The sequence below is a fragment of the Merops nubicus genome, unplaced genomic scaffold (genome assembly GCF_000691845.1).
Source record: "Merops nubicus isolate BGI_N331 unplaced genomic scaffold, ASM69184v1 scaffold9495, whole genome shotgun sequence".
Lineage (NCBI taxonomy): Eukaryota > Metazoa > Chordata > Aves > Coraciiformes > Meropidae > Merops > Merops nubicus.
The window spans coordinates 128,822-144,169 of NW_008607614.1; the positions used below are offsets into that span (position 1 = coordinate 128,822).

General features: G+C 40.6%; 1 protein-coding gene across 1 annotated transcript in view; it reads right to left on the reverse strand.

Moving 5' to 3' along the window:
- Positions 1 to 15,348, reverse strand: part of SLC24A4 (solute carrier family 24 (sodium/potassium/calcium exchanger), member 4) — a gene marked incomplete at its 5' end in the record, with an annotated part of 77,499 nt that overhangs the window by 15,590 nt on the left and 46,561 nt on the right. The window contains 8 exon segments of the mRNA XM_008939996.1: positions 157 to 304; positions 2,237 to 2,406; positions 7,096 to 7,238; positions 8,149 to 8,202; positions 8,895 to 8,920; positions 9,896 to 9,970; positions 10,512 to 10,615; positions 14,183 to 14,267. Of these exon segments, the coding sequence (XP_008938244.1) occupies positions 157 to 304; positions 2,237 to 2,406; positions 7,096 to 7,238; positions 8,149 to 8,202; positions 8,895 to 8,920; positions 9,896 to 9,970; positions 10,512 to 10,615; positions 14,183 to 14,267 (805 nt within the window).

Consider the following 15,348-nt stretch of genomic DNA (forward strand, 5'->3'; position numbering starts at 1 on the left):
CCAAGTTTTACTATCATGAAATCCAGCCTTCAGACAATCAAATCAATGCCCTTCCTCCTGTCTCCCCACCTATGTTGCCTTTTCTTAAAACCCAGTGTTCGGTATTTTAATTATCTTCTGTTTCCTTACTATAAACACCTGGAAAGCAAGCCTTACCTGGCAATGAAAAGGGAGATAGACTGTCCTGTTCACTCTCTTCTCCTTGGTTCTCCACAGGGATGTTGCCATTTTCAATATTTTCATGTCTCCCATTCTCAAGTGGTTTGCCTGAGCATTTTGCTTGAGATTGGATTAACCGCTGATGCTGCAGAGTAGAAGACAAAATTGCCATAGTTTGGACAATACTGACTTTGTTAAATCTGGGGTTTGCCGTCTGTCCAGCCCAAGTCACATGAGCCGTGATGTTTCTCCACAAAGCCTTCCTTCCAGTAAGCAAGAAAAAAAAAATCTGTCTGTGGCCTACCTGTCTTCATCATGCCAGTTGTTGACCAACAACCTCAAAATTACCAGCTGTCATATCTGTCCTTTCACACCACATTTTAATGAGCGTGATTCTTCTCACTCAGCAGCTACCACTCAAACCAACCATGGCACCATAACCTAGTAGTAACACTCAAGACATTTCTGCACTATTACAGTTGGCTTGTGAACAACTCATTACCAAGGTCTCTCCTGCTCAGGTCCAGCTCTTCTCCCTCCTTCTCATCCCCATTCCTTGAGGTAAAGGTCCTACTTATAAATTCAAAAGCAACATTAACCCCTGTTGCCCTTGTCCAAGTATATACTTTCATGAAGCTTGTAACTGCCCCTGCAAATATCTGTAAGACTGCTACAGTTTCAATACATAGTACAACAAGGAAACGGGTAGTTTTTATATATAATGAGTACTTTTATATATATATTTTTATATATGAGTATATAAACTCATTAATATACTAGAGAATGTGAGAAGTAACAGTAATTTCCCACTTTTATAAAAAAAGAAATGTTTTTATCTGTTAGATAAGAATAATGCAGGGTCAATAAGTGTTCTCTTTTTCATGACGAATTATTGCAACTTCCTAAAAAGTTCTCTGAAATGCCTTGAAAAACAAAGTAACTGCACAACATGCAAAAAGTTACTGAAACTAACAGTGACATGCTGTAATTAAAAATAGAGAAAACTCACACCCGAATACTTGACAAAACTTCAGGAGTGAGAATACACAAGAACATAGATCCAAAATGCTCTGAGTTAGAGAATGTAGTTTGTAGATGTTGAACTAGCAAGTACCAGGTCTCTGTGCACGTATCCATTACAAAAGAAATTTTTTATGACCATTGAATTGTCTTCACAGCAGAACTTCTACAGTCAACTGCTGCTGTGTGTCCTATCTGATCTTCTGCTCCTGACTGAGTGCCACCAAGCTGACTTCCTAAAAAACATTTCAGTGTTTTGCTGTTAAATTGGACTTTTGCTGCAAATATATTAGTGCTGCTTGCTTCCACTGGGGTATTCACAATGCTGTATAGACACACAAACTCTGCTACAATGTTCAAATTCCAGGAACTCATGAAAGTTTGTAGTTCCTCAGCTACTGAAATGAATTTATTTGCCAGATTAAAAAATTCGTATTTGACATTGTGGGGAACAAAGTATAAAATCCTGCCGTCATAGAAACCAAGGCCAAAGACTTCTCCCCAGGTAATTCACACAATCTCAGAACAGCATCACTTGGCCAGTTCTGTCACTTCATCTGCAGGGTATAAAACAAGCATGAAATATATACTGGCGACAATATATCAAATAAGAGTTAACTGGAACTGTCCAAGGCAAAGTCCCTTCATGAAAACATGTTGGTCCATTTCCGTTTTGGGCTGAGAACTACACTGAACACTAAAGAGGTAGGCAAATATCTGATGTGATTCTGATTTGCTGCCAGTATAAGAGCAATTCTTATAGATTTTTTTCTGGTTACCCTGTTCACTGTTCTTTCTTAGCTGGATCAATTGTGTAATGGTCAAAAACAATTCTGCTGTAGATAAAATCCAAATATGTGCACACATATACACACACCCCTTGAGAGATAAGGGAGTCCCTCCTTGGTGATGGCACTCCCATTAAGAAATAGAGAAAGACATAGCTTTAGCCCATCCCCAGAACACAGAAGAACCTGAATTCCCGAATCACTACGAGCACGGCTCTTTGGCAGTCCCTCTGCTTCACAGTCATTTATTGTCTTCTTAATGTTCCTACCTCGTTAATGATGAGTCGGCTTGCCATCCTCATTCTGGTGCGTGGGCCAAACTTATTTGTAACCATAACACGTAATCCAGCTTCAGGGAACCGGTATTTGGGGGGATTGGCGCAGATGACCTCATCCACCATCACAACACTGCTTCTGCCACGCTGCTTCACCCCTTTCACTAAGGATCACAATGGACAGTTAGTTGTGGAATTAATCTTACCATGCATCCTATCACCCAGAGTCACTCTTTTCAGGCTCAAGTGGGGGTAATACTAATCCTAATGCTTGAATTTGAGTGACTTTCCTGTAATATTTCTGCAATTTGGCAAATCTACTCATCTGTTGTGCGCTTATATGCTGAAAAGGGATTTCACACTGCTAAGGTAGCCACCAACCCACTTTCAGTTTTTACCCAGCCACTTGTAAGCTTTCTCAGAAAGCACTTCCACTGTGGCAGTGCAGACAGCATTCCTGACACCTCTAAAGCTGTCCCACTGGATCAAGGTGCTGCACTTTCAGAAGTCCCTAATGTTGCACTCACTCCTTCTGAAAATCTTCACTTTACCTTCACAGAATAATCATAAGATCTCTAACATGACAAAATTTCAAATAATGAGAAACAACTGTCAAGAACAAATGTATAAGTAAGCCTTTGTTAACGTAAAGAAACTTGCACCAAGGTTAAGAGTTTTGTTCTACTGTGTTAAGAACACAAATGGAGACAAAATTGCATGGCAATCAATGTTAGTACAGGCAAGGACTTTCAACAGCTCAACAACAAACCAATACTCCCACAAATGCTCCAGACTATACATAGCCAGCAGAGCAAGGCTCAGCAGACAGGAGACATACCCATGTGGTGTTAGAAAGCAGGGCAGGAAATACAGATATGACTGTAATAAATATTATTACATGTAATAGTATGTGCAGGAAAAAAAAAAATTCTCGCTGCTTGTTTTGTGTTTTGCTTAGCTTGGCTTCACCCTCCCACTCCCCTTTCACATTAAGTTACTTACAGTAAGAAGAGGAAGAGAATTTAGGAGGTAGAAGTGAAAGATAATTATTAGTGCATGGTCCCAGCCAGGAAGCAAAGGAAATCTAAGAAACTCAAACAAAGGAATTAAAATGGACCTGTTCTAAACACACAGTATCTATATTGTTATTTTTTGGCATTGTTACAATGTTGAAATGTTTTTGTTTTTCAGGCAGAAGACTGGATCCATGCATGCATGCAAATCACATCACACAATCAAGGCTTTGCTTTTCTCAAGAATCTTCTAACATATTCGAAGTTGAATAAATATATACTTCCATTATCATTCAACAAGAAAAATCCAGGAAACCTGTAAATGACCAGTAAACAACTATCCTTTACCCTGTAGAATTTAAGTGTCTTGATTTGTTTCTCTAAAATGAGTTTTCAATGAGTACATTTGGGTCACCTCAGTTGTCATAAAGAGATCTTCGGGTTCTCAAAGAAATAGGCCCCACTCAAAGAATCCCCTCTGTAGTCTTGTCTTGCAGTTTAATACCTCTAATGGAGAATAGAACTAGTAGTATTTTTGCAATTACCCTCCCCACACCCTAACATTTAAAACAAATCAAACTTGCTGAGTACTGCAGCTGATGATGCAAATAAGGAGCACAACCATTCCAAGGACTCTCACAGTTAGAGTGTAGTAGCTTTTCTCTGAAGGAATATATAGCCAGAGGAACCAATCCTCACCAAAAAGGACTCAGCCACAGTAGCTTAATGTTTGCTTTAGTTAGACACAGAAAACGTCTGACAGAGCAATCCTGGTAAGGCAAAAAAGGCCAGATATCTTTTTAACAGTCTCGTATTAACTGCTCTCAAGCGAGTTTCTCCAGTGAAGTCTCCAAAGTGCTTCTTAGTGTCATGAAAAACACTGAAGCACTGCAGTTACTCTGCAACTGTTTCTTAGAGCACTAAGGAGAGAGTAAGCAAACATACTTATCTTTGATCAAATACTATGATAAAAGACCCAGCACTGATGTAGAATACATCACTCTAAATACATATATAACTACAGCTGTTTTGACTTACTGCAGCACATTGCTCATATTTTTAACAGCTCTTCAGCCGCACTCCCTCTGCCCATAAACATGCATACCTTAGTCCCACATAGTACAAACAGGCTCCACTTAAAAGTCACAAAAATGCTTTTCACAAATGTGATACAGAGAAAAGCCTTTTTCACTTTTCCTTTGTGATATTCCTTAGAAAAACATCTTCTGCAAATGGCTTTTCCCTTTAACAACCCACCTAAACTTCCTGCTCAGCACCAAGCATCATCACCAATACCCCTGTCAAAATCAACAGAAAGCTTCTTGCTGACTTCAGATGATTCCTGGATCAGGCCCACAGAAGCCCACTTTTTTGGAGTTTCTGGTTTTAGGCAGGAATCAAACCATGCCACCTGGTGGAAATTTGGGCCAGCATAATAAAAGCCAAGGTCCATGAGCCACACATCTGTACTTTCAAAATAGAAGCATTATTCACAAAGTACAAATATTTTGCCTTTACCTCTGTGTGTAGAATGTGCCCTTGAAACTGGATTTACCTTACCGTGATAAAGTCTCCTTTTTCCTCTCTGAAACGCAAATAACGGAATTTTTTTCATTGTATCATTGGAAGCTCTTGAAAGTAATAAAATTTACAACCTTAAAAGAGCTGCACAGCATGTGAATCCCTGTTTTATCTGCACCTTGAGCAACAGAATAGCCATCCTTGGTAGGAAGAAAGTTCCCCCTCCAAAGCAACTGTTCTTTTTTTGGAATTAATCAGACTGAGGAAAATCAGTTAGACCTACACCGTGGTGAAGCCAAGAGTGGGGTTTTTTTGGTGGATCCTGAAACTTTAGCAAGCAACCACTGGTTGGAGGCAGGGCCGAGGCCAGCACTAGTTCTCTTGCTGCTACAAGCAGGTGCACTCCTGTTTCTGGAAAGTGATGCTAGGGAAGGCTCAACTCAGCTTATAAAGCCTGCCAAGTGTCAACTAACACTTGAGTCACTGAGGTCATGGCACATTTTGACTCAACAGGAGGGAGATGCAACAAGCAGCCATGTGATGGCTTTCTACGACAGCCTTGACACATAGAAAGCACCCACCTACAAAGCATATAAGCTAACACTGCCATACTCCTCCTCTCGACAGCTCACTCCAAATTCTGTCTCCTGCTTAATCTCTTCTTTGTGTCCTTTCTCATCCCAGGTATGTTTGCCTACGATGTCTACACTCTCACACCTTGAACAATGGTCCTTCCGATGCAGCATGGATTTGTGTAGTGGGTACTGGAGAAGGCAAAGGGAATCTGACTGAAACTGCAGTCTCAGTGCATCTTTAAGGGAAATTAGAGAAGAAATATGCTGTAGACAGCTGCCAGTGGCGACAACATTCTCCTGAGTCCAGGTTTTTATTAGGTTTCTTTCTCCTTTTCCTAAAAGTTCTGCATGTTCTTCACAAGCATTAAATAACCTTCACATTTCCTGAAACAGAAATAGGTGGACAGGGAAGCACTCTGTGCCATCATCCCCTTACCACACAGTGGCGAGAGAGGAGAGCATTCAGGGAGACGACATCACAATCCAACAAACACCTCAGAAGTAAAACCCAGTAATATCTGTTCTCTCACTGGATTACCCTTTTCCTGTGTTCTCACTTGAATACGGAAGTAGCAACTGTCCTAGGAGGTATCCTCTGAACCTTGTATGTACATATCTCCATATTCAAATCACTGATGTATATCATGGTCAGTGCTCACAAAAATTCATTGCAAAGTGAGATCTTAGTATTACTAAGACATCTTCATTTACTCATGCTACAATGCCCTATAAAAAGTAATTTTAAATCTCTCTTAAACTACTGTCTAGACATTATATCTGAGACTAGAGTATCAGTGTGTTGTCATTGCATAAACATGTAGTAAGTGAAAGTATCTACCTTGAAGAGACCCCAGTCTAAACATTAAAAGCAGAAAAGAGTGGGATTCTCCAAGTCTGTTCTAAATTCCTCTTTGCCACGATTTGTACCTTTATTACATGAGGATCTTTCCAAATGCCACCTACATGCAGCTCAGCTCAGTCTCCCAGAATACGAGATGTTTGCAAAGAACAAAGCAGGAAGACTTCATTCATTAGGAGTAGCCCAAGAGCTTGCTAAATTATATGGTTTGTACTTTGAAGGTAAGAATGCTCTTTGCCGAGGAAATGGAAGAGAAGAGGGATAATATCACGGTCAAAACAGGCTTACAAAAAAGCCCAGAACACCAGGTATGTTTTCTTACCTTCAGTACCAGAAGCTGGGTATCATCTTCTTCCCCTTTATGACAAAGAAACAGACAGCAAAGAACCTGCATTTCTCAATTTAAAATATGTGCTTGGCAACATGTGCAGTGTTATTTTGGCATGTGAAAGCCAGTCTTCTGAGGATCTGAACTCAACACATAATCCCTCTTGCCCACTGATCTGCCCATGTCCTGTCCTTCAACACCTAAAGTCTCAGCTTCAAGTTACAAACTAATTTTTGAAGTGAAAATTGCCTTCTTCCTGGCAAAAAAACAAACAAAAAATAAAGTATTTCTTTCACAGTGTTTATTATAGCTCATTACTGAACAGGAGATAAAAAGGGAGCAAAATTGCCAATGTGCAAAGCAGCTTGTTTTCAGAATAAAAAAAAATTGATAGGGTTTTTTTTTCATCTGGCAGTCTGACTGCTGAATTGTCAAGTTAACCCAATAAAAATTCCTGCTTATGATTGAACAGTAACACTGTTTTGATCTGCATTGAAGAAATAAAAAGGGTTTCCTGTGAACCACTCTTTTTCCACGTCCTGTCTGCTCAGCCTTACCTTTGCATAGTAATGGAATGGATGGGTCATCACAACTAGAGGCATAATATTTATTACCATCTTCCAGCTCATTGTTGACTGTGTCACCATTTCCAACATTCTTGCTTTTAAGAGTGAAGAAAGTTTGCATCCTCACATTGTACCTGGAAGTGCAAAGGAAAGGTCTGAAAAGGCTGGACTGTTGAAGGTCTCTGACAAATAACAGGAAGAGAAAGGACTAGGCAATTCAGCAGTAAGCTGATAGGAAAGCAAGGCCTGCACCTATCTCTCATGAGCCAGGACACTCACTATACAAGGTTTTCTTTCCTCCTGAATCAGGCTCAAAATTAGCCTCACTGTTTCTCTCAGCACTGTGTTCCCCATGGCAGGTATTCAAGCATTTCTGGGACTGTTGACCATACCGTTTCAGGGAAAGAATGCACCTACATTAGCACTAGAGTGGGATCTAAGAGGGCTCTCGGTGAACTCTGCTAACATCTGATGTAGGAGAAAAGGGAAGATGAAGATCCAAAGAGTGATTTGTGAGGGGAGGGGACCATGGCATAAGCCTAAGCAACTTGCAGTAGGAGAGTGGACTCACAGACCCCTGCAGTTAACAGCTGGGCCCCTGACTCTCCTGTCAGAGGTAGGGACACTACAGAAGAAGGTCAACATGCAGCCTGGTATGAGATAGTCCGAAGATAAATACGTGCTTAGCAGTCTCTCTAATGTACCTTGACCTTGATCTCCAGAGGTTACAAAGTATGTGTAACAGTTGACATGCTGACATGCTCACAATCTGTGACCACCCAGTGGACTTCTTCAGAGATCTGTGTATAAATGGCATTTTCTCTAAACTTTTTCTGAAAGCAACTTTACCTCAGTGCACTATGAAAAGGACATACGAAAATATTTGCTGTTAAGTGAGTGCAAATCCAGTGAGGAACTGATTTAGCATGAAAAAGGAAGGGATCTGACACAGAAACATGACTGGCTGTAGTGTCCTCAGCAACACACCAAAAGAATGATGGTCAATTAACACCTAAAGGGCATACAGACAAGAAAAGCACTTACTTCATTATCAGTATGTAGAATGAATACATAACGATGAGTACAAGGCTTTCCCACCTCCAAGAGACAAAAAAAAAGGTGTTAAAAGATCAAACAGCTATATGCTTTACAAGTTTTATGTAGGAGTGTGCATTAAACGTCTAGTACAAGTCACATTTGTGTACACAGGTTTCACGTCATTAAAATTAGATGGTGTCTCAGCAGAATGAGGAAGTAGATGCTCAAGTACTAATGAACAGGCAAATAAAATGTAATGTGTACATTTCAGAAATGTGCTGTGCAGACTGAAACCATGAAATCATAGCACTAGGATCCTCTGAGGATCATAGTGCCAAGGCCTTTTGTCATTTCAGTGCTGAAGCACAGGCTAAGCCCTCTGAGAGGATTCTTTGAGAAGATGCTTATGATCTGCCACCAGTATCCCAGCTTGGACTGTTCTTTGGAATACTCAACACCCCCATAATGTTAACAGCCAGATCAGACCAGCAGAACTTGGGTTACATGTGTGTTTTCAGGCCTTAAATATAGCCTATTTATTTCATTAATGCTTCCAGATTCTTAAGTTTTCTTTACATTTCCCCTGATCATCATAAAAAAATATAGCCGAAGAAAATACATAGGATTTCCTACGTGACAAATCCAGCCCATAGTCCCAGTGGGTATGAATGAAAGCTAATTACACTGCAACTCCACTGATCAGCCTCATACAGAAAAACATGGGACTGTAGCGAATAATTTACACAACTTACCATTCTATTTTCTCATCATATATGAACTAGAGGGAAAAAAAAACAAACAAAAAAAACAGGTAACACAAACACCATTTCTCTCATCTGTCATGAAAAACAGAAAAATGTAGTAATAAATATCAGTCACATCTAGCCAGAAGCTACTTCAGTTTTGACCTTTTCTAACCACAACTTGCACTGTATGTGGTTGTGACCCTCACAAAGCACAAACCTTGTGAACAAGGCTTGGATCCCTCTTGGTGATTTTTATAAATACTATTTAGTAAAACAGTGAGAGCACGTGAAAGACAGATATGCACACTACGCTGTGGTGTGTATTCTAAAGAGACCCAGCTCTGAGTCCTTTTAACAGGCAGACTAGTTTCAGCAGACAAGGCAGCCATTTTACTGCCATTCTTAGGCCAAGTGGTTATACAAATTTTACGCCACCCTATGTAAGTCCTGTAACTGAATGGGCAGTTAGTGATCCACATTTATTCCAAAACAACCTAAGTGGATTCTTCCCCTCCTTGCGACCAGCTACAGTAAATGTGTACGTTCAGAGGTACTACACTGCTCTAGATGAGCAAAGTGGTATCTCACCTGTAGTCCATTTATAAAAATTTACCCAGAATCTAGGGGAAAAAAATATTATGTAGAAGCAAGAAACAGCCACCTTCCCTATTTAAACTAGATGTGCAGCTCAAGATGTTTTATTTCCACAAGAAGCAGTTCCCTAGGCCAGCCAAGAGTGCTAACTGCACCATGTAACAGTAGCCTGCAGAACTTAACAGCCTGTAGGTACAAAATGAATAGACATTGATGGATATGCTGGACACATTCTGTGGGGCTGTAGGAGGTTTTCATTATTTGGATCATACTGTGGAGCTGAGCCCTCACTTCCAGACATCACTAGAAATAGCTAGGAAAATAACTGTTTACCACTGTATCCAATGGTTAGGAGGCTGCTCCTCCAAACATTTGAGCAATAAAACACATTAATTGGTAAACGAACTACTTACAACAATAAGAACAATCACAGATATTGTGTAGTACACGGAATCCCGGTATACAGCCCACTGGGTGAGACAAACCACCTGAAAAATACCACACCTTCAGCCAATAATAAATATCATATAGAAACCTCCATTAATGACATACACTTTGTACTAATGGTATTTTAATTGGTCATAGTTTCTTACAAAGTACAGTTCATTGTGCTGCAACAACTCAACAATTCCCACTTTGTTATATTTGTGGACATGTTTGACTTAATAAGTGAAAAAATATGATACACGGTCTAACCATGCACTGAGTAGATGGAGCGAATATCATGCTAGATTCTTTGATCACCATCATTACCAGGAAGGACTGGCAGATGCCACTGACCACCTGACTGTGAACACACTACCGTATGAAGAGGAACCAGTGTCCTCCACATGCTATGTGTTCACATGCTGAAACTAGAGCTGAACTTGGAAACATTTTCTATTTGTAAGTACTTCCCAACATTTGACATTTTTCACAATGTTAAATCATTTTTGGTTTTGAATTTTAAAAAAATTTTTAAAAAATTTGTTCATGGAAACCCCTAAATTTTAAGCAACTGAACACCAAAAAGGTAAGTCTCTTACTAACCTGTCCTGCAAATATTCCACAGACACCAATAATGCAGAGGATGTTGAAAGCTGCTTAACCAACAATGGTCCCTACTCCTACATCTCCATGAGTGATAAATACACCTGCAGAGGGAGCAAAACATGCATTATTATCTCTGTGATTTAATTTCAGGTCACAGGCAATAGTTTAGAACATGTACTACTTGAGAACAAGAGTTTGTCTGAAAGTTTAACCCAAACATGTTTCATAATAAATGCTCAATTTTCTGCAAAATATTTTGTGCTTTTAGTCTATCCATCAGCTCCTCATTTTTGGCTTAATATCTCTACATATTTATTAAAAGTAAATTATTTCCTAGCTAAATCCTGTACTTCACAGGATGGTTGTTAGTGGTGCAGTAATCCATTCAAACCAGTATAACACAGAAGCATGGAATTTATTTCAAACACTATAATAAAGCACAGAAACCTTTCTCCCAGGTGAGAAAACAGGTTTCCTTCACTAAATACAGCTTCAAAGGCTTACACTCACTGATTTTTAATAAGGTGGACATGAAGTTATAGAGCATTCCTCTAGCCTGTATTCCCTTGTTCATAAAAATTTCAGTTGGGATAATAGCAGAAAGCCTACTAAGGCTCTACTAAAGACAGATGTTATCTAAGTTAAGCCACCATCTGCTACAAAGCTGCAACCTAGTTGCCATTACTGAAATTTGGTGGGACAAATCTCATGACTGGAGAGTGGCTATCGATAGCTAGAGGCTGTTTGGAAGTGACAGGCAAGTGAAAGAGGCAGAAGGGTTGCCTTCTACATCAAGAAATTAATAGATTGTGAAGAGCTGTCTGAAGAACACCCATGAGCAGGTTGAAAACTTATGGGTAAGAATTAGAGACTGAAGCAATAAAAGGAACTTTGTGGTTCCTGTCTACTACAGGCTGTCCAATGAAGGGGAGCCTACTGATAAAGCCTTCTTGCTCCAGCTACAGAAGGCTTCACACTCACAGGCTCTTGTTCTGCTGGGGGATTTCAACCACACAGCAGCTGCTAGAAAAACACCACGGCGAACTGCAGGCAATCCAGAAGTCCCCTGGAATACACTGAGGATAAGTTCTTAAGCCAGGTAATAGTCAGGCCTTCCAGAGGAGATGCAATACTGGATCTGCTGGTCATCAAAGTAAGTTTATTAATTGGTGACATCAAGACTGGAAGCAGCTTGGGCTGTAGTGATCATGCACTGGTGGAGTTTACAGTCCTGAAAGATATGGGGTAGGCAAAAAGTAAAGTTGGGACCCTGAATTTTAGGAAAGCAAAATTCCACCTGTTCAAGGAGTTTGTCAATAGGACCTCCTGGGAAATGTCCCTCAGGGACAAGGGAGCAGAATGGAGCTGGCAGATCTTTAAGGACATTTTCCACAGAGTGCAAAAGGTCTCAATGCCCAAGTGTTAGACATCAGGAAAAGAAGGCAAGAGACCAGCATGGCCAAGTGGAGACCTGCTCACCAAATTAAAGGGCAAGAATGAACTGCACAGGCAGTGGAAGCAGGGACAGATAACCTGGGAAAAGTACAGGGACACTGCCTGGTTGTGGAGAAATGGGGTCAGGAAGGCCAAGGCATGGCTGGAGCTGAACTTGGTAAGGGATGCAAAGAGTAAAGGCAGGTATGTGCACCAGAAAAGGAAGGTTAAGGAAAATGTACCCCCTGTGATGAGCAAGACTGCCAAGCTGGTAACAGATGAGGAGAAGTTTGAGGTACTAAATTTTTTTGCTTCAGTCTCCACTGGCAACCTCTTTTCCCACACCTCTTGGAGTGGAGGGACTGCTAGACAGGGACTGAGGGAGCCAAGTCCCTCCCACAGTAAAGGAAGATCAGATTCATGATCACCTGAGGAACCTGAACATACACAAGTCTATGGATCCTGAGAAGACGTATGTCAGAGTTCTGAGGGAATTGGCTGATGTAGTGGCCGAGCTACTCTCCATGATATCTGAAAATTTCTGGCAGTCAGGTGAAGTCCCTAGTGACTGGAAAAAGGGAATTGCTCATTTTTAAAAAAGGGTAGAAAGGCAGACCCTGGTAACTACTGACCAGTGATCCTTTGCCTGGGAAGATCATGGAATACATCCTCCGAGATGTTATGCTAAGGCACATAGAGGAAAGGGAGGTGACTCAAGACAGCCAACACAGCTTTAACAAGGGCAAGTCTTGCCTGACCAACTTAGTGGCCTCCTATGATTGAGTGACTACATCACTAGACAAAGGAAAGAGCTACAGATGTAGTCTATCTGGACTTCTGTAAGGCCTCTGACATAGTCTCTGACAATATCCTTCACTCTAAATTGGAGAAATATGGATTTGACAGGTGGACTGTTTGGTGGATGAGGAATTCATTGAATAGTCAGATGCAGAGGGTAGTGGTCAATGGCTCAACGTTCAGACCGACATCGGTGATAAGTGGTGTCCCTCAGGGGTCTGTACTAGGAGAAGTACTCTTTAATATCAATGACAGTGGGATCAAGTAAACCCTCAGCAAGTTTGCAGGTGACACCAAGTTGACTGGTGTGGTTGATGCACCTGAGGCACAGGATGCCATTCAGAGAGACCTGGATAAACTCAAGAAGTGGGCCCATGTGAACCTCATGAGGTTCAACAAGGCCAAGTGCACATGGGTCAGGACAACCTCCAATATCAATACAGGCTGGGGGATGAAGGAATTGAGAGCAGCCCTACAGAGGACTTGGAGGGTGTTGGTGTGCGCAAAGCTGGACATGAGCCAGCAATGTACACTCACAGCAGAGGCAGCCAGCTGTATCCTGGGCTGCATCAAATAAAGCGTGGTCAGCAGCTCAACAGAGGTGATTCTGCCCTGACACTCTGGTGAAACCTCACCTGGAGTACTGTGTCCAGCTCTGAAGTCATCAGTACAAGAAAGACACGGACCTGTTGTAGTAGCTCCAGAGGAGAGCCACAGAAATTATCTCAGGGATGAACGACTCTCCTATGAAGAAAGACTAAGAGTTGTGTTTGTTCAGCCTGGAAAAGACTCCAAGGAGACCTTACTATGGCCTTTCAGTACTTAAAGGTGGCCTATAAGAAAGATAAGGACACGTTTTAGTATGGCCTGTTGTCATAGGACTAGATGCTGATTTCCCCCTTCTCTTTCAGTATCATCCTGTGTCCTTTCTTCTCTTAATAGGTACTGTTTTTACCATTTAGACATTCTCTATATCAATAATATTTAATATTTCAGGTATTATTTCAAGTAATTCTGTAAGTGATGTACACCACACCCTTCTGCCTTTAACAGATCTGACTTATTGATACATTAATTCGTTCTTTTCCCACATTCCCTGTTCTCCTACCTCCTTGCTAAAATTAATTCCCTTTATTTGTGAAGAAAGAAGCCAAGGAGGCATCAAATATCTCAAATTCTCCTTCAGGGAACTGCAATAAATATCTTCTTTTACTTCTTATGTTCAGAATCAGCCACTCCTGTCTCTGTGTTTTGAGAGGAGATTCACAGTTTCATGAGATATTTTGAGTAGTTAATTATACCATGAACCACAGATCAGTTGACAGCTGTAATTGCCGACCATAAATTGACAGAAGAATGGTAGCACTTTTGGTGCTTGATTTGCTGCTGATTTTTTAACAGTAGATCTCCTAAGAGCTAGTGTGTGGGCTCCATACCTATAACGGATGCGAACAGTTCTGGAGTGGAGCTCCCTGCTGCCATGAATGTGGCTCCAGCAACATCTTCACTCAAATGTAGTTTCTGGAAGAAAAGCACTAGTTATTTCAGCACTGCTACTGTATTTTACATTTGCACAGTTCTACAGCTGCAAAGATAGAAGCTTTTCATTTTCTGGCCACAGTGCTGTTAAAAAATGAACAGTCACTATGATATAAAATCAGACACTGCCTTTTAAGAAGGCAAACATACTTCAGGCAAGTAAAATATTTATACCCTAACTCAATGAAGTGTCAGATAAAATTACCTGCTTATGTATAACTAATAGCCAATTGTGGCTTACAAATTGTTGTTTAGAGAAAAGCATCTCTGTGGATTCAAAAAGATTGTAAACCTCTCAAATTGTTTTTATTCAGTTACACTTGGAACTCTAAACACAGTAATTCCAGAACTAAGGGCAATTCTTGAGGCTGCTAAAATCTGAAAATAAAAATTTGTAAGAGAGAAATACAATCCCTGTGACTAAATCTTACAACCAGCAGGCCTGATCCTGGTTTCACTTTACAACTCCATTAATCAAAAGGGAGTCCATTGATGCAGACAAAATTAGTTCAGTTAGACACAGAGAGACCTGTGTACTGTGGATGGATCTATTTTTATGACAGTGCCCCTTAAGCTTTCAGAACAGCAGAAACATATGTAGCTCCATAAGTGGGCTGCATCAATTTAATACTGCCTGAAGACCTTTCCCTTGAACTTTATAAAGAAGGTTTTATGGTGGAGCTTTTTCTTTTTTGAGAGTCTCTAGACTCTTCTTAACTACCTTATTTTTCTTCCAAGGACAGAAAAGGGATTAGTGACAAAAGGACCAGTACAGAAATACTGTTTTTCAAGCAGTGTGAAACATTTTGAGCTGATGAAAATGGTATCCTACAGAACACGACAAAAAAATGCAAGCCCTTACTGCACCATTTGATCTATTACCAGCATGCTGCTGTAGGAACTCAAACCTAAGTGTGCTAGAACATGAGAAGGGATGCAAAGATCCTATGAAGGATCAGTGACAACTTAACTGGTACAACTTAAATATGGTGTATAAGGTGCATGCTGAAATCAGAACATCTGAAAAGGGAAAGAAAAGATCTGTATTGAGTATTTGCTATTA